Source organism: Pleurodeles waltl, chromosome 11 (assembly GCF_031143425.1).
Source record: "Pleurodeles waltl isolate 20211129_DDA chromosome 11, aPleWal1.hap1.20221129, whole genome shotgun sequence".
Classification (NCBI taxonomy): Eukaryota; Metazoa; Chordata; class Amphibia; order Caudata; family Salamandridae; genus Pleurodeles; species Pleurodeles waltl.
In genome coordinates this window covers 929,351,878-929,371,980 of record NC_090450.1, presented here as the reverse complement: position 1 = coordinate 929,371,980, position 20,103 = coordinate 929,351,878, and the positions used below count along the sequence as shown (strand labels likewise).

Genomic DNA, 20,103 nt, shown 5'->3' with positions numbered 1-20,103 from the left:
AAGAGGCTTGCACAGCATGGTGCACTGCACAAACTGGTATAGACAAAAGTGTCCCAACATATTTCCGTATTAAAACTAATTACAATCTCACTGCCCAACATGTTGAATTAACTACAAAAAGTGAAATGAAAATCTGTGAGGGGATATCTTAGGACCTTAACACTAGCATGCTTTTTGTCAGAAAAGAAATGCCATTAGCTGAAATAGTAATGTGCTTGAAGCAATGTAAAAGGAAAGGAAGAATGAACATGAACTGGCCACAATCAAATGACCACTAGTGAATGAAAAAGAAAATGTTTGCACAAGGCCATTAAGCAAAATGGTGTTTAATAGAAGTGTGCACTTATGGATAACACAAGGGTGAGTCATAATGAAAAGATAACAATAATCTGATGTATTTACAGAGCATGATATACAGTTTTGCAGCTTTGAGTGTTAATATTAAACAATTAAATGGTCTTTCTGGAATTCAGATTGATTATGTATAAATCACAGAAGATGTCTCCAGCGGGTGTGGAACTTACGCAGCCATCTTGCTGGCACCAATATCTGTTAATACCCTTTATGATGTTGGGGAACATATTCTCTTTCAATTCAAATCAGAATGACTTTGCAGACAACCCCGGGGGCCATGTTACCTGAGGGACAAGCAGCTGCAATTCTTTGGCTGCAACAGCTGCAATAAGGGTGAATCAGTCATGTGTGAGGAAATTGTGAAGAAAAAAAGGTCAAATAGCTGCATCAACACATGCTGCTTGTGGCAGCTCCTATATTAATCATGCCAATATGAAATTAGGGTACCTCTTAAGATCAGATGTCAAGGCTGAGGCTGACTTCAATAAATAACCCACAGCTTGGACAGGAGTGGTATCATATTTTTAAAATTCTGCAATATTGCTACATACCAAGTACACGTACAGTTTAAAGCAACTATAATGAACTCCATAAAATATTGAGAAACAAAGTTATGTTGTGTTTTGGTTAAAATTAAATAGTACATGTACAAAAAACACCATTACCTCCCTGGACCTCAGGGTCAATTTAAAGTTCTTGTTATTTAAATTATCAGACTTTTAAATTATTGTATAACATGGACTTCACAGTTTTAACCAAAGTGTTCATAAAATGTCAATCTCCAGACCTACCAGGGAGATCATGTTTGAGTTCTGTTTGCATGAACTTAAACAGGTTGGCACATTCGATTGATTCCAATTTGGTGTCGATGTCCTGTGCGTTCTTCTGGATCTGGTGAACAAGTGATTCAAACTTTACAACTCCCTGGGTGCAGCGGCTAATGTAATCACCAATACCTTAGAGACAAAATATAATGATATAACTTGACGTAGAGCTCAGACAACAGTACTTGCTTAAAAGCTACTTACATAATAACAAAGCGTTACACTATGCAACTGAATCTAATGTGAGACTATGCAAGGAAAGGGAGGGAGCAACTTTGTCTATAAACAGCTTACGTGTAGGAAGCTGACTCTGTATATACTATATCAAAATGAGATATAGTGTGCACAGAGTCCAGGGGTTCCCCAAGAGGCTTGACAGAGGCAATAATAGATAATACTAATGCTATATTTGAGGTAGTGTGGTCGAGCAGTTAGGCTTATAAGAGGGTAGTGTTAAACATTTGTTGTACACACACAAGCAATGAGTGAAAACACACACTCAATGACTTAACTCCAGGCCAATAGGTTTTTATATGGAAAAATATTATTTTGTTAATTTATTTCTAGAACTACAATATTCATTTAGCAGGTAAGCACATCAAATGGAAGGTACTTTGCATAGTAATACTTAGGACTTTAAAAGGAATCAATATTGTACACAGTTTTCTTTAAAATGGCAAAACGCTATTTTAAAAGTGGACACAGTGCAATTTTATCAGTTCCTGGGGGAGGTAGGTAAAGTACAGTTTCTGAGGTAAGTACAACACTTACGGGTTCAGTCTCTGGGGCATAGGTAGCCCACCATTGGGGGTTCAAGGTAACCCCAAACACCCAGCACCAGCAACACAGGGCCGGTCAGGTGCAGAGGTCAAACAGGATCCAAAATAACGTGGGCGCCTATGGAGACAGGGGGGTACTCCGGTTCCAGTCTGCTTGCAGGTAAGTACCCACATTGTCGGAGGCTAGACCAGGGGGGTTTGGAGGAGTACTGGCGGGGCCCCAAGTAGGCACAAGAAACACACCCTCAGCGGCACGAGGCAGTTGGGTGCAGTGTGCAAACAGGGTGTTGGGTCCTCAATAGAACTCTATGGAGGGAGGGGGTCACTTGGGCGCTGCAGGCAGGGCACAGGGGGGCCTCGTAGGCAAGCCACCAACTGGGCAAGGGTGAGGGCCGCCTGCTGGTTGTTGCTGCACTGGTGGTCGGTTTCTCTCAAGCCAAGGGGCTGCGGGTCCAGTGCTTCTCCAGGTGACGGATATCTCCGTACCGGGCAGTCGTGGTCAGGGGGGGAACTCAGGATTCCCTCTGCAGGCATTGTCGTGGGGGTGCAGAGAGGTCAGCCCAGGGTGGACACGTCATCAGAGTCACCTGTGGGTCCTCTCTGGATAGTTGGTTTCTCGGGACATGGGCCGGGTGCATTGGCGGCAGAGTAGTTGGACTCACGCTTCTGAAGTGAGGTGAGAGTCCCTTTAAAGTTGGTTTCTTGATCTTCTCTTTGAACAGTTCCGCTGTCCACTGGAATTTCTTGGTCGTCGGTGTGGCAGGCAGTCCCCTGGAGGCTTTTCAGGGGTCGCTGGTCATGCAGAGCGCATTGCTTCTTTCCTTGCAGCTAATCGAAGTAGGAGACGGGCCGGTAGGGCTGGGGCCAAGTCAGTTGTTGTCTCCTTTTCTTCTCTGTGGGGTTTTCAGCTCAGCAGTCCATCTTCTTTCTTGAGGTCGTCAGGAATCTGATGATCTGGGTTCAGGGTCGCCCCTAAATACTAAATTTAGGGGTGTATTAGGGTCATGGGGCAGTAGCCAATGGCTACTGTCCCTGAGGGTGGCTACACCCTCCTTGTGCCCACTCCCTCTGGGGAGTGATGCACATCCCTATCCCTAATGGTCCTATTCCTCCAAAGCAAGATGGATGATTTCTCAAGGAGGGGGTCACTTCAGCTCTGGTCACCTTAGGGATGGACCTGGCTGGAGGGGTGACTCCTCCTTGTTTTTCTCATTATCCCTCTGGACTTGCCCCCAAAAGTGGGGGCTCATCTGGGGGGTGGACATCTCCACTGGCTGGAGTGCCCTGGGGGCATTGTAACACAAGGCCTGAGTCTTTGATGCTCACCGCCAGGTGCTACAGTTCCTGCATTGGGGAGGTGTGAAGCACCTCTACCCAGTGCGGGCTTTGTTTCTGGCCTCAGAGAGCACAAAGGCTCTCACCACAGGGGATCAGACACCAGTTTCTCAGTGGCAGGCTGGCACAGACCAGTCAGTCCTGCACTGAACAATTGGGTAATTTACAGGGGGCATCTCTAAGATGCCCGCTGTGTGCATTTTTTAATAAATCCAACACTGGCAACAGTGTGGGTTTATTATTCTGAGAAGTTTGATACCAAACTTCCCAGTATTCAGTGTAGCCATTGTGGAACAGTGTAGTATATATACTTAATATGGCCACACTGTACATACAATGTCTAAGAATGGACTTGGACACTGTAGGTAGGGGCATATTGCTCATGCAGCTATGCCCTCACCTGTGGTATAGTGCACCCTGCCTTAGGGCTTTAAGGCCTGCTAAAGGGGTGACTTACCTATGCCACAGGCAGTGTTTTGTGTGCATGGCACCCTGAGGGGGATGCCATGTCAACTTTGCCTTTTTCTCCCCACCACCACACACAATCTGCAATGGCAGTGAGCATACATTAGGTGAGGGGTCCCTTAGGGTGGCATAACACATGCTGCAGCCCTTAGGGACCCTCCCTGGTCACAGGGCCCTTGGTGCCCTTGGTACCACTGGTACCTTTTACAGGGACATATCTGTGTGCCAGAGGTGTGCCAATCGTGGAAACAATGGTACATTTTTAGGGAAAGAACACTGGTGCTGGGGCCTGGTTAGCAGGGTCCAGCACACTCTCAGTCAAGTCAGCATCAGGCAAAAAGTAGGGGGGTAACTGCAACAAGAAGACATTTTCCTGCAATATGTCTAGAATCAGATAAATCCAATATAATGGGTAAAAAAGACTTTGAAGATTGCTGAGGTCTTCCATGAGCAGTGGCATGGCCCATTTGTAATATGCCCAAAGGTATTTAAGAATAACAAGTGACAATATCTGTGCAGGGAGATTTTCTGCACAATTCATGAAGGTGTCATCAAACAATCATTGCTATTTAAATGTTGATTATTTCTACCCATGTAGGTTACAACTTTTGGCTAATTCACATACATCTTCAATGACACACGCTTTGATTATTGCCAAATATTTATAAAAAGATGACTTTCACTTATTTGTGTAATGTAACGCACGTGTACTTCACAGAATAGGTAGATAAAAAATGTCCCCTTAAATTTCATAACTGCCTAAATCCATTTTATTGATTGGTGCACTTCACCTTCTGTTTCCTCTAGCATACAGGTACATCTGGGTATACATTAAGGCCCTCATTACAAGTGTGGCGGTCTTAAGACTGGAAAACTTGCGGTTGCGGCTTACTCCCGCGGTCCCGGCAGCAAAGATCGCTGCATTATAAGTTCAGGGGTTTGGCCAAAGCCAAACTGCCACAAAGCCGCCAGTCCCGCTGGTGCGGTTGGATCAGCGCAGCTGGCGGTGAGCTCCCCCAGGCCGGCCGCACGCCTAAGACCACCGGCCATAGTAGGAGGCTGCAAACCACTAGGCTTTTTGCAATGGCCCCCCCTGCCACAAAAACCCTGGCGGTAACGGACCCGGCAACAGTATCCCCATTCCTGTCGCTGGCACACGCATCCCCACACGTCCACACACTTGCAGATGCACCCCCCCACACATGCAGACAAACACCCCGCACTTGCAAACACCCCCTACCAGACCGCATACATCCAGACACCCCTACCCAAGCACATGCATACATACTGACATCCCCACCCAACCGCACGTATACATTACTGACATCTCCACCCAACCGCATGCATACAAGCATACTGACATCCCCACCTAACCGCACCAGACACCCCCACTCACTCGCACACAGACAGGCATCCCCACTCAACACACTCCCTGACATACACCCCCACTCGCTCTCACACATATGCACCCCCTCCACATTCATACACATACACACCTCCCTCCATATTCATTCATACACTCCCCCCTCCATACGTGCACACACATGCACCTGCCCCCTCCCCCCGATCGATCCACCTACCTGTCTGGGCCACAAAGCAGCCTGCGTCGAGGTGGTCATCTGGGAGGGGGTGAATGTTGGCACTTCCATGCAATCACCACCATGCAAGGACCGCCGTGCCATATTACTGCTCATAATATGACGGGCAGAGTCCTTGCGGTGTGGTGGTGCTGTGGTGGAACCGCCTCTCGCCCCCGCGCCTGGCCGACCTAGCGATGTCGGGTTTGTGGCTGTAATCGGGCGGTCTCCGAGTCATAATAGCCAACACTGGCGGTCTTTTGGCTGCCACCAGCATGGCGGTCTTCCAAAAAGACCGCCAATGTCATAATGAGAGCCTAAGTATTTTATACATTGGCTTTGTGGCTTTTGGTAAAAAAACTGTGTTCTATTACATTGAGGTAATAGACAGAATTGTCTTTACAGGTCCTTCACCACTGACTTGTTTTAATGTTCAGATCCATTGAACATAATCTCATTCATTATGACACCCTACTAATAATCAAATTAAGCAATGTTTCCATAAATTGCATACAGACAACACAGATGTTCTTCAATTTGTGCAAAAGTAGTTTACTCATTTCTGGCTGTGAATCATTTTTAATGCATTAACAGATTTTTCCTGTACTAAATGAGACTTACTCCCAATTAAATTGTGGAGAGTTGGCCCTTTATTTCATTCAATGTTTTGAGCCAGACATTGTTAGTTAGTGCCAGACACAACTGTAGACTGAGCATGCATCAACAAGAAAGAGGACACAAAGACATTTAAAAGTATAAGTTTGTGAATCATGCATCTTGGTATCCAATTGCTAATCATATCAAGTAAAAGGGTAACCACATCCGCATATGGTGTCCTGTCTCTATCATCTTTTCGAGACTCTAGTGCCCTGTGCCGGGGACACTCATGGTGCTACACTGAAAATTGTAAGAGTTAACTTTCACTTGTTTTTAAAAGAAAAACATCCTTTGTAAGCATCTTTTGAGACTCTTGGCTTATTGTAGATACCTGCTGCTACCTAGCTCTGTGTGGTTAGATCATTCCCTATTCACATAAATGCACACACCACAATGGTAAAATTTGAAACTAAAAGTTAAAATATAGCTTTAAAATGAGAATTAGGGCCTCATTCCAACCCTGGCGGTCTATGACCGCCAGGGTGGAGGGACGCGGAAGCACCGCCAACAGGCTGGCGGTGCTTCCAGGGCCATTCTGACCGCGGCGGTAAAGCCGCGGTCAGAAAAGGGGAACCGTCGGTTTCCCGCCGGATTTCCCCTGGCCCGGAGAATCCTCCATGGCGGCGCTGCTTGCAGCGCCGCCATGGGGATTCCGACCCCCTTCCCGCCAGCCTGTTTCTGGCGGTTTACACCACCAGAAACCGGATGGCGGGAACGGGTGTCGTGGGGCCCCTGCACTGCCCATGCCATTGGCATGGGCAGTGCAGGGGCCCCCTAACAGGGCCCCATAAAGATTTTCACTGTCTGCTTTGCAGACAGTGAAAATAGTGACGGGTGCAACTGCACCCGTCGCACCCCTGCAACTCCGCCGGCTCCATTCGGAGCCGGCTTCATTGTTGCAGGGTCTTTCCTGCTGGGCCGGCGGGCACCCTTTTGGCGGTCGCCCGCCGGCCCAGCGGGAAAGTCGAAATGACCCCCGCGGTCTTTTGACCGCGGAGCGGTCTTTCGACAGGATTACTTTGGCGGGCAGCCTCCGCCGCCGCCAAAGTTAGAATGACCCCCATAGTCTTTAACTTGCACAACATAATATGAATGGAAATGTGAAAACTGATGACACTGATGATTTGACTTTTCATTCGAAAATCAGTTATGGCACAGTACATTACTTGATGTTGAAAATTGGAAAATGGTAGGATCAGTGTAAAAGAGAATAAAATAGAAGAAACTGCACACAAACTTCAATAGTTTAAATATTTAAAACACACAGCTGTAATCATCACAAGGCTGACTGAGATAACAAGTACATCATTTACTTAAGATTTGTATTATTTTGTACCTAAGGAGTTCCAGTTCAGTCTTTTGTGCCCAGAGCGAAACACCTTAGTGAGTTCCCGAATATGGTCTTCAAGAAGCTGCATCTCTGCATCATTCAATAATTCCATCAGTTTATCATATTCAGTTATCATATGATTCATTCCATATGTGTATCTGAAAAAGAAAAAGACAGATCCGGTCATGTAAAATACACTTTACAGTATGGAGGAAATTGCATGGAATGCTGAGAAAAAGACAGAGGTAAACCAGGAGGGAGAGGGGAAACCCAATATCAAAGAGAACTGACACCAGGCCTACTCTGGGAAAGCAGACATCAAATACTAATTTCCATAGTTAAAGTGTACCACCAACTATCAGACACAAAAAGTTACAAGAAACGGGAAACTGATCACTGTAAGGAATTTTAGGCAATATTTTTAGAAGAAAGTATTACATTACATTAGTCTCATAGATGAAGAGGAGCATACATATTTGGCATCTTCAGTGATACAGTTCTTACCCCAAATCAAAGTGATTCCAAATAACCCACCAGGTAGGTTGCTTGTAGTAAATTCACATTTTTGTAAAAAAAAAATAAAAAACAAGAATCTATAAAAATTACCCCATTCCTGGGCATCTGAACATGGTCCTAAACATATATAAAAACAATGAACCTCTGAAAATATTTGTAACATATACCTTGGAAATAGACCTATCAATTTGCACCAATGGGTGTAGAATGAACACCTCACAAGTGCACTGGTTTTGACATCGGCATAGAAGCCTGCAGATACATCCTTCAGACACAATTTCTGAAAAAAATTGAATATACTAACATTCTCTCGGATATGATTCCTTTCTGTTTAAATAACATTTTTCTTTAAAAATTGGATCTTTCACTAGAAATGAGGCACATCAATGTAGATTTTTGGGACACAAACAATGCAAACTTTACCATCAGCTAGTAGGAATAATGAGAGTGCATTATATGAAGATAATTGTCATGCTTTGGCTACTTATATTAGCCAAACAGAGATTTATTATTCAAACAGAATATCATTTACACAGGGCAGAAACTATCCTCCACGGACAAAGGACTGCAACTAACAGTAACCTGCATGCACTGATTCATCATTCAATATCACTAACATGGAACATACTGTGAGAAAGTAGCCTCTTTCTAACATGGTTATCCCCAATTTTGGCCTGTTTGTGAGTGTGTGTCAGTGTGTTTTTACTGTGTCACTGGGATCCTGCTAGCCAGGACCCCAGTGCTCATAGTTAAAACCCTATTTGTTAGTGTGTTTTTCCTTTCTCACTGGGATCCTGCTAGCCAGGATCCCAGTGATCATAGTTTGTGGCCTAGTGTGTGTGTTGTCAGAAGTGCTTAACTGTCACTGAAGTTCTGCTTACCAGAACTTCAGTGCTTATGCTCTCTCTGCTTCCAAATTAGTCACTATAGTTTAGAGACTTCATATTCCAATTCCAATTGGCACACTGGACCCCTCCCTTATAAGTCCCAGGGCATTGAGGTTCCAGGAGATCCTTATGGGCTGCAGCATTTATTTTGCCACCCATAAGGAGCTCAGATAAACCCTTTCACAGGACTGCCACTGCAGCCTGCGTTAAATAGTGCACACACTATTTCACAGCCATTTTCACTGCACTTAAGTAACTTATAAGTCACCTATATGTCTAACCTTCATTTACTGAAGGCTAGGTGCAAAGTTACTAAGTGTGAGGGCACCCTTGCACTAGCAAAGGGGACCTCACGCTGTCCAGGACAAATTCCCCGGACTTCGTGAGTGCGGGGATACCATTACACATGTGCACTACATATAGGTCAATACCTATATGTAGCTTCACAATGGTCATGTAAGGTGGCTAAGATCATGGAATTGTCCACCCATTCCAAATCCGGTATTGGGGGCCCATCCCATGCATCCTGGGAGCTCCACAAGGACCCCCAGTACTGCCATGCCAGCTCTCTGAGGCTTGCACTGAAGCTACAGTTGCTGCCACCTCACAGACAGGGTTCTGCCCTCCTGTGGTCTGAGGAGCTCAGTCGCAGGAAGGCAGGACAAAGCATTTCCTTTGGGAGGAGGGTGTTACACCCTCTCCCTTTGGAAATAGGTGTTGCAGGCCTGGTAGGGGTAGCCTCGATGAGCCTCTGAAAATGCTTTGAAGGTCACAGATGGTGCCCTCCTTGCATAAGCCAGCCTACACCAGTTGAGGGACCCCCATACCCTGCTCTGGTGCGAAACTGGACAACGGAAAGTGTAGTGACCACTTCCCTGTCCATAACCACCCAATGGGTGGTGCCCAGAGCTCCTCCAGTGTGTCCCTGGCATTATCCATGTTTTTTTCCAAGGTGTGGGGCCACTCTGGAGATTTCTGAGTGTCCAGTGCCAGCAGGGGACATCAGAGACCCCTCCTGATAGGTGAATACCTGGTTAGGTAGCCAATCCCCCTCTCAGGGCTATTTAGGATCTCTCCTGTGGGTTCCTCTTCGGATTCAGCTTGCAAGTTTCCACCAGGAATCCTCTGCAACTTCTGCTTCAGCTTCTGATAGTCAGATCAACTGCAGACTGCTCCAGGAACCGCTGTAACTGCAACAAAGTATCCAGAAAGGCTACTGTGACACTGCAACTTCAGCTCCAGGTAGCAACTGCAACAGTTTCCAAGGTGTGCACGCTCTGAGGACTCCCTGCCTTCACCCTGCACCAGAAGAACCAAAGGAATCTCCTGTGGAGTGACAGAGTCACTTTCCTGCAGGCACCTTTTAAGACGACAACCGTTTCTCTGGTACTCTTCTCCTGCCAATGATCGTGCTCCCTGGAACATAGGCCAGACTGTCCTAAGGTCCAGCTGTCCAAATTTGACGGAGGTAAGAACTTGCCTTCCCGGTTTGCGACAGTACCCTCGTGCACCGCGTCATCTCTAGCTTCTGGGACCTCTGTTCACTTTTTGCAAGAATTCTTCATACACATTGTGGCCCAGGTCCCCAGCACTCTATCCTGCGACGCACAACTCACAGAGTTGTTCTCCCGTGGCGTGGGATCCTCTTTTGTAGTGCTGCAACCGCAAGGATAAGTTACTTACCTGTAAATCCTAGTTCTCTTCCAAGGGTATCCTCATCAAAGTCATAAACATTGAATATTCCCGCCCACGTGCGGGGATCCCGGAGCATATATAAAAAAACACACATGTATAAGTATGAAATATATATGAAAAATATATCATTTTTTAGTAGATAATTTCCATACCAGAATCATGTATACATGTGTATAACAGCAATGCAGACTATGTTGATAAACAGGCTAAAAAGCTTTATTTCTATGGAGTTTTTTTTTTTTTTTTACAACACTGCCCCTTATAATTACAAGAACACTTTCTGAAGCCCAATTGGAGGGCACAGAAAAAATACCAGCAACACATGTGAAAAGAGAAAACAATACATTGAAAACAACAGAGCATTATTAGCCAATAGGCTGCATGCAAGTTAATACAGCAGAACCACAACATTTGGCCCCGTGCCTTTAAGACCCTGAGCACCTCCAGTATCCCACCATGCCTCAGGGGTGAAGGAGAGGTGACAGTTGGTTCACTGTTAGGTCAGTATTTTTTTACGGTGACAAAGAATCCAACAGATTAGATAGATGGTCTGTACTGCACTTCTAGGAGACTTGCGTCCAGGGAGGAGGGTGGGTTGTTTATGACTTTGATGAGGATACCCCTGGAAGGGAACTAGGATTTACAGGTAAGTAACTTATCCTTCTCTTCCAGGGGATCCTCATCAATAGTCATAAACATTGAATGGATTAGCAAGCCCATCCCTTATCTTTGCGGACTGTCTAATAGAAGTGCAGGAAAAAAACATACACTATGCAAACAAATTTCTCAGAGACACTTGACCAACTTGAGCAACTTGAGCATCCGCTTTGGCATCTGAATCTAAACAGTAATGCCGAGTAAACGTATGTACAGATCTCCATGTAGCGGCCTTACAGATCTCAGAGATTGGAACATTGTTAAGGAGGGCAGCAGTAGCTGCTTTCCCTCTTGTCGAATGAGCCTTAGGCCTAGCCAATAACTGTTTGTTAGCCAAGTGATATGCAGTTACTATACATGAAACTCTAAAGAGAGTTGTGCAGGCAGCCGCAAGAAGGTGGACAGAGCAGATAGATAACCTTTAAGAGTGCCCATTACAGAGGCCTCCTGAACAAGAGTACGAATGAAGAAAAGAATATCAGAAAGAGGCTCGATAGACTTTTCTCTTCAGCATTTTAGACAGTTTTGCAAAAAGCAGGTGTACACCATTTTGGGGGAGGGACTCACAGTAACTCACCAAACTAGAACTGAACCAGCCTTTGGTCATACATATTGTACTCCAAACACAGGTCCTGTTCACTTGACTCGCCCCCAGTGCCAAGGCCCTACACCAATGCCAGCTCCATAGAAATAGCTGCAAACAGCCTCTTGTCTGTGGGATGCTGGCTCCTGCTACATTGATATGCTGGTCTGACCCTCAGGTCCACAGCGCTCATTGCATATGCTCTTATATCATGCATGGCTGCATTGTGACATTTTTAATTTAGCATTTGTTTTTCAGCCTTCACAAATCAGTGGGTGAGAGAACAGTAACAATGAAAGTTTAATTTTGATTTCTGAAAATCCAGGGGTTCTGCGAATCTGAAAGCTTATACACAAATCCCATAGCAAAGATAGCAGTTTTGTTTTTTTAAATTTTAGGGTAGTGTCTGCCCATCTGGGATTCTCTACATCTTCCTTTGTGTACGAGGATGGTCCTGTTACCCCCTTATAACTTCTGCTATTTTATTCAGGATACACGCTTTGGTGCTTGATACCCTGTAATGACCACCTCAATAAATATTATGAGTTTCAACCAGCCAATCAGAACATATGGATTTGCAGCTACCTGGGAATCTGCTGATTAATGTCAAAGGTGTCTCTATAGAAAACCCTTAAAAAAATACACATAACAAATCTTTGAAATGCAAACATCTCACTATTAAAAAGGTTTTAGACCAAACCGCAAAGTGTCTATTTTGAGTAATGCTCAGTAGGTAATTGTTTTATTGGAGAGCAAATATTCCTACTAGAGCTAAAAGAAACAATGCTTCTTTTTTGATCCGCCACCTCTAAATGTCCATCCTCTAGGAAGGATCAGCATTAAATTTGACCTACAGAAACCTAGTCAGACTCAAACTGGAAACCAAAAATGCCTTTAAAAAATGAGGAATGCCCACTCTAGTGTGTGTTGGAGAAAGAGAGAGTGAGAGAGATATAAATGGTCTTTAGAAATAAATGCTTCCATCACTGCAGTATGGTTTGAAAGAAAATGTAAAGTTCGGGTCACCACTACTTTTCTTCTTTCTGGAAGATGATACAATAGGCCTGAAGTACTAACCACTCATTGTTTTTTGCACACCAACTCATTTGTGACAGGGACATTATTTAGCAATGCAACTGATTCACATTGCCAAATGTGCATTTGCAGCAAATCGTAAAAATGCCTGTCTCTTTAGTAATAATGAGAGAAAGGCATTTTGCAACCTTCTGCGAATGTCTGTGTATTTAGGGATGGGGGCCTGTGCGGGGCAGCAGACTTTCATCCAAGGATTTGGATTCCTTACATGTGAACATGCCTGTGCCCCTTACAGAGAAAAAGGTTAAAACTTGAGGAATAATGAAGGGCTGAGTATGAGGTGACAAATCCGCCTACTGTCAGCTTCCCGAGGATCACCAACATTCACAAATTGGAGGCAGCCCCTGTTTAGAGTCTGTAACCTATCAATGGTTTGTGATCGCAACTAATACTGAAACCAGACACATAGCACTTTGACTCACAAAAAGATGGGGTTTGCATTTTCACAAACCTTCCTATTTGCAAGTCTCAAAGCCTACTCCAACTTGTAAAATGGCTTTCGTACTTGAAACCAGTGATTATATACTTGCATGGCCTATGATTTTGTGAATCACAGACTTTGGGACTGTGAAATTATTTTGTACATTGGACATCCTGTTTTCTATCACCCCAAAGTGACAAGTTTAATTATTTTCTTTTTCTTTTAGTTCAAGTTTGAGTTAAGTTTTCCACTAGTGATACAACATCATGCAACAAATACTTTAATGGCTGAATGTAAGGAAATGGCTCCCTGTTGCAGTTACCCCCCCACTTTTTGCCTGATACTGATGCTGACTTGACTGAGAAGGAATAGTTTCTTACCTGTAACTCCAGTTCTCTCGTAGGGGTATTTCCATGATAGTCATAAGCACTGAATAGTTCTGCGCGCCTGCGGGGACCCCGGAGCACTGTTGTGTAATATATTCTTAAGTGCAATCATCAGCTCCTTGACAAAAAAGGTCTGTGAAAAACACTTAAGAATAACAATGTGCAGCCTATGTGAACAGCTACACAGGCCAAATTGTTAGAAGAAAAAACAGTTGTAGTGTAAATTCACGTTTAAACCTCAATTTATTCTATAAATACATAAATAAATACATTCTCATATTTTATTTACACCTCTCATGAGAATAAAACAATGTAGGGCAGTGTAGCCCATAGGCTGCCATTATACAGAATGAAAATAGAGCTGTGCCTTTAAGAAAGTAAAGTCTTCCTGTTTCCCATCATGCACAGCAAAAGGCAGTTGCCTCAGTTCTTTTTTGGAGGCTAGTAACCTGACATGAAGAAACAAAACATTTGTTGGAGTACCAACCTCAATAATATTCATGTTCTATGTCAACTCCACCGGGGAGGAGGGAGGGTTGCTTATGACTATCATGGAAATACCCCTACGAGAGAACTGGAGTTACAGGTAAGAAACTATTCCTTCTCTCGTAGGGGATTTCCATGTATAGTCATAAGCACTGAATAGAGTAGCAAGCCCATCCCCATAACCGCGGTGGAGTAGACATAAGAATACTGATAAAACATGAATCATGCAAACAAATTCTTGAGCAAGGCCTGTCCAACCTGCGCATCTGCCCTAGCGTCTGTATCAAGGCAGTAATGCTTAGTAAAGGTATGGACCGACCTCCAAGTGGCAGCCTTGCATATTTCTACCAAAGGGACATTTCTCATCAAGGCTACAGTAGCTGCTTTCCCTCTGGTAGAGTGGGCTTTTGGCCTACCACCAAGGGATTTGTTTGCTAACTGATAACATAACATTATACATGAAACAATCCACCTGGATAAAGATTGTTTAGATGTGCCCAAACCTGTTCTGATTGGGCCATAGTTAATAAAAAGCTGTTGTGATTTTCGTAAGCTTTTTGTCCTGTCCAAGTAAAATTTCAAGACTCTCTTTACATCCAGAGAGTGCAGAGTTCTCTCAGCAGGAGTAGCTGGATTCTGAAAGAAAGTCGGTAATGAAATTGTTTGGTTCACATGGAAGTCGGAGACTACCTTAGGTAAAAATTTTGGATGAGTTCTCATTACCACTTTCGCAGAATGAAAAACCGTGTAGGGTTCCTGAGCGCAAAGGGCCTGGATTTCGCTGACCCTACGCGCTGAAGCGATTGCCACCAGAAAAGCAGCTTTCCATGTGAGATGCTGCAGCGATGCCTTATGTATCGGCTCGAATGGCGGCAGCATCAGACGTGATAAGACAACGTTCAGTTCCCATGGAGGAGAAGGCTTTCTAATGGGAGGAAAAACCTTCTTTAAACCTTCTAGGAAATCCTTAATAATCGGAATCCGAAAAAAAGAAGTTTGTGAAGGACTCTTTCTGTATGCCGTTACCGCCACCAAGCGAACTTTTATTGACGACAGTTGTAAGCCCGATTTTGCCAAACTTAACAAGTATGGCAGGATAGATTGTTCTCCACAGGAAACCGGGTCAATGTTGTTGTGTAAACACCAAATGCAGAATCTCTTCCACTTGCTTGCATAGGCTGATCGTGTGGAAGAGCGCTTTGCTTCCTTCAGAATTTCCATACAGTCCTGAGGTAGGTTCAAGTGTCCATATTGCACTAGCTCAGGAGCCATGCTGCCAAACTCAACGATGAGGGGTTGGGATGAGATATCTGCCCTCTGAACTTCGTGAGAAGGTCCGGACGATATGGTAGCCTGATGTGTGGTTTGAGTGACCGGTGAAGAAGGTCTGGGAACCACCACTGGCGTGGCCACTCTGGAGCAATTAGGATCATTTTGGTCTGAGCATTGGACAGCTTCTGGAGGACCGCCGGAATCAGGGAAGCGGTGGAAAGGCGTAAAGAAATGCTCCTGACCAGCTTATCCACAGGGCATTCCCCAGTGTCCCTGGATGGTAATATCTGGAGGCGAAGTTTTGGCATTTTTTGTTTTCTGGGGTTGCGAATAGGTCTGTAGAGGGGGTACCCCAGAGTGCGAAAATGGAATGAACGACGTCGTCGTGTAGTACCCATTCGTGGTTCTCGTCCATTACCCGACTGAGGGCATCCGCTTGAACATTCTGGATGCCGGGCAGGTGAGTTGCCACTAGCGACAGGTTCCTGGCTAGAAGCCAATGCCAGATTGTCTGAGCCTCTCTGGATAAAATTCTGGACCTGGTGCCTCCTTGTTTGTTCACGTAGTACATAGTGGCCACATTGTCTGTCTGGAGAAGGAGAGTTTCCGTTCTCAGAGAGGGAAGGAAGGCTTTGAGCGCAAGGTGGACTGCGCGAAGTTCCAGCAGGTTGATGTGATAGAGACTCTCTCTCTGTGACCACTCGCCTTGGACTCGAAGATGTTCCATGTGCGCCCCCCATCCGAGCAGTGACGCATCTGTTACGATGGTTTGAGATGGAGGCCGTTGTTGGAACGGAATCCCCACCAAGAGATTGCTGGGTAAACACCACCACTTGAGGGATTGTAGGGTGTGAGGAGAAAGAAGGACTTTGTTCTCCCAATCGTCCCTCAGTTGACACCACTGATCCTCCAGATTTTCTTGCAATGGTCTCATATGGAGGCGAGCATTGGGAACCAGATGGATACAAGACGCCATCGAGCCCAGTAGAGAAGCTATTATTCTTGCAGTGGCTTGAGGTCTTTCCTGCAGTTGTTTGCACTTTTGGAGAATCGATAACCGTCGTTCCTCCGAAGGAAACACCTTTCCTAGCCTGGTATCTACAGTGGCCCCTAAGTAATGCAACCTCTGAACAGGTGTTGCTGTAGATTTCAGGAGATTGACTTGAAGACCAAGTTTTTGCAGCAGTTGTAGAGTCCATTCGAAATGTTGTTGTGCCTCGAGACAACTGGAGGCCTTTATGAGCCAATCGTCTAGATAGGGGTAGACGAATATTCCATGTTTCCTTAGTGGGCGGCTACTACCGCCATGCATTTGGAAAAAGTTCTCGGCGCTGATTTTAGGCCGAAAGGTAGAACTGCAAATTGGTAATGGCGTTTTCCGACGGTGAACCTTAGGAATTTTCGATGTTTCTTGGTTACTGGGATATGAAAGTAAGCGTCGCAAAGATCTATCGCACAGAGCCAGTCGCCCTGACGTAGATGTGGGTAAATTTGGTGTAAGGCTAACATCCTGAATTTTTCTTTGCGAATCCATTTGTTTGCTGTCCTCAGATCTAAGATGGGACGAAACTCTTGTTTGTCTTTTTTCGGTACAAGGAAATATCTCGAATAAATCCCCTTCCCTTGTTGGCTGATGGGAACGGGTTCTATGGCTCTTTTTTACAATAGGATATTGACCTCTAACTGTAGAGCTTCGAGATGGTGGTTGGCTGTTTTGGGTGGAACAGATGGTGGAGAACTGGTGAATCTGAGAGCGTAACCATGTCTCACAATATTCAATACCCAGGCGTCTGTTGTGATGCGTAGCCACTCGTCCAGATGATTTGAGATACTTCCCCCTACCGGAGTGGATAACGGAGGAGGGGGAAGCAAAGATTCAGGGCTTAGACGTGGGAGCCTGTCGAGTTGCCTGAGTTTGAGGTGTTGAACGACCCCTTGTTGACCTTCGCTGAGTGGAGAAACCCCTTTGATACTGCTGTTGTTGCTGCTGATGGGGGCACGAAGACATCCAGTGTGGCGACTGATACCGGTGGGTGAAAAGTCGTCGTTGATATGGCCGGAAAACCTTTCTTTGTTCTTTCGGTCTTTCCATGCCTACCGCTTTCAGGGTATCTAGTTCAGCCTTCATTCTAGCCATCTCGTCATCGGCATGAGAACCGGACAAGGTGGAGCCCGAGAAAGGCAAGTTTTGTATTCTCTGCTGCGCTTCAGGTTTGAGTGATGTAAGTCTCAACCATGCATGCCTTCTGAGCGCTATCCCGTGTGCAAAATTGTGTGAGGATAGCACCGAAGAGTCAGCTGAAGCACTTATAATTTGGTTAGAAACCATGGCTCCCTCACCCACGACCTCCAGGAAATCTTCCCTTTTATCCTTAGGAAGATGTTCCGCAAACTGCATTAAAGAGTCCCAGAGGGCACGGTCGTATCGCCCTAATAACGCAGTAGCGCTGGCTGCCTTCATCGTGACGGCTGCAGTAGAACATACTTTTCGTCCTGCAGCATCTATCTTTCTGCTCTCTTTATCTGGAGGCGAAGAAGAAGACGGTGAGGTTGAATGCAGTTTCTTTGCCGCTACTATGACCACCGAATCAGGTACTGGGTCCGACCTCAAGAATAGAGGATCTTGTTCTGGTGGACGATATTTTTTAATAAGTCTGGAAGGAGCAGACTTTGTTGCGGCCGGTGCAAGGAAAATATCCATTGCTGGTTCAAGGAGACCTGGAACCAGTGGAAGCAAAGGAACGTATTCACATCATCTATGGGGGACACTCTCGGGGACGGTGAGTCCGATAGGGTTGGAGAGTAGTCCCGTGTAGACGAAGAAGAACGCCTGTGATGTGAATGCTGAGATCTCTGTGATTCATGACGGTGCCGAGAGGAAGAAGAGCGTCTAGAGGAATGTCCCGAACGTCTTACAGACCGCGTTGGAGTCCTCAAAACAGACTCTGAAGGAGGAGCCGGAAGAGGCGCCGTAGGTGTTACCGGCGTCTGTGGCAATGGTGATTGTCGAGGAGAAAGTTTGGAGACGCTGGAAGGAGGATGAGTGAAGCCGAGGATTCTGAGGTTGTATAAACCCTCCTAGGTCTTTTTGATTGTCTCGACGTCGACACACTCCTCGACGTCGAAGTACGGTGACGGCGAGTGCCCTTCGGCGTCGATTCTTCTCGCCGTTGAGAATCTCTCGACGACGACCTTCGACGTCGCCGTGATGACGGTGAACGCCTACGACGTCGAGCACCCCTCGACGTTGATCGCTCTCGCCGTGTCGACGGCGAGCTGGATTCAGATCTCCTCGACGTGGAACGTCCTCGCCGTGTCGACGGCGACCCAGATCTCGACGGCGAAAGTCCACGGCGTCTCGACGGCTAAATTGTCGTCGACGGCGAGCGATGTCTCTTTCTCGCCGGCGAACCACTCCTCGACGGCGAGCATGTTGGCGCCGTTCCTTGCCTCGACGTCGACGCCCTCGACGTCGCCGGAGACCTGTGCCGTTTTTGAGCCGGTCTGGTCGGAGTTATAGAGGAAACAGTGTGAGCCCTGGTAGAAGACTGACCTTCTCCTCGCTCTGTGGTAGAATGACCACTTTTCCTCCTGTCCTCTTTCGCCTGGAGTCGGATCTTCTCCCTGTCACGAAGGGTCCTTCTGGAGAAGGTTTTGCAGATGTCACACGAATCCGGTTTGTGGCTGGATGGAAGGCAAATTATGCAGACCCGATGTGGATCTGTTTTGGCCTTTTTTCTGCCACAGGAAGGGCATTTGTCAAACAGTGAAGGCATTTCTGAAGTAGAAAAACCTCAAAATTCTGTCAGAATCTAACAGAAAAAAGTAGAAAATGATCACTCAATGTTAAAAACGTCGAGTGAAATTGAAATTCAAAAGATTTTAAATGAATTTCTGTCACAAAAGGATTTTGTGAGGTAGAGCTCAATGCTTCAGGGTCCTGTCAGAAAGGAGCCGGAAAAAAGAACTGAGGCAACTGCCTTTTGCTGTGCATGATGGGAAACAGGAAGACTTTACTTTCTTAAAGGCACAGCTCTATTTTCATTCTGTATAATGGCAGCCTATGGGCTACACTGCCCTACATTGTTTTATTCTCATGAGAGGTGTAAATAAAATATGAGAATGTATTTATTTATGTATTTATAGAATAAATTGAGGTTTAAACGTGAATTTACACTACAACTGTTTTTTCTTCTAACAATTTGGCCTGTGTAGCTGTTCACATAGGCTGCACATTGTTATTCTTAAGTGTTTTTTACAGACCTTTTTTGTCAAGGAGCTGATGATTGCACTTAAGAATATATTACACAACAGTGCTCCGGGGTCCCCGCAGGCGCGCGGAACTATTCAGTGCTTATGACTATACATGGAAATCCCCTACGAGAGAAGTGTGCTGGGACCCTGCTAACCAGGCCCCAGCACCAGTGTTCTTTCACCTAAAACGTACCATTGTTTCCACAATTGGCACACCCCTGGCACACAGATAAGTCCATTGTAAAAGGTACCAGTGGTACCAAGGGCCCTGCGACCAGGGAAGGTCCCTAAGGGCTGCAGCATATGTTGTGCCACCCTAAGGGACCCCTCACCTAACACATGCACACTGCCAGTGCAGATTGTGTGTGTTCGTGGGGAGAAAAAGGCAAAGTCGACATGGCATTCCCCTTAGGATGCCATGTACACAAAATACTGCCTGTGGCATAGGTAAGTCACCCCTCTAGCAGGCCTTACAGCCCTAAGGCAGGGTGCACTATACCACAGGTGAGGGCATAGCTGCATGAGCAATA

General features: G+C 45.7%; 1 protein-coding gene across 1 annotated transcript in view; it reads right to left on the bottom strand.

Annotated features, from left to right (window-relative positions):
* The window catches only part of DNAH10 (dynein axonemal heavy chain 10), a 1,282,131-nt gene that overhangs the window by 916,782 nt on the left and 345,246 nt on the right, over positions 1 to 20,103 (bottom strand). The window contains exons 16-17 of the mRNA XM_069215014.1: positions 7,328 to 7,479; positions 1,146 to 1,310 (exon numbers count right to left, since the gene is read on the bottom strand). Of these exons, the coding sequence (XP_069071115.1) occupies positions 1,146 to 1,310; positions 7,328 to 7,479 (317 nt within the window). The remainder of the gene's footprint in view (positions 1 to 1,145; positions 1,311 to 7,327; positions 7,480 to 20,103) is intronic.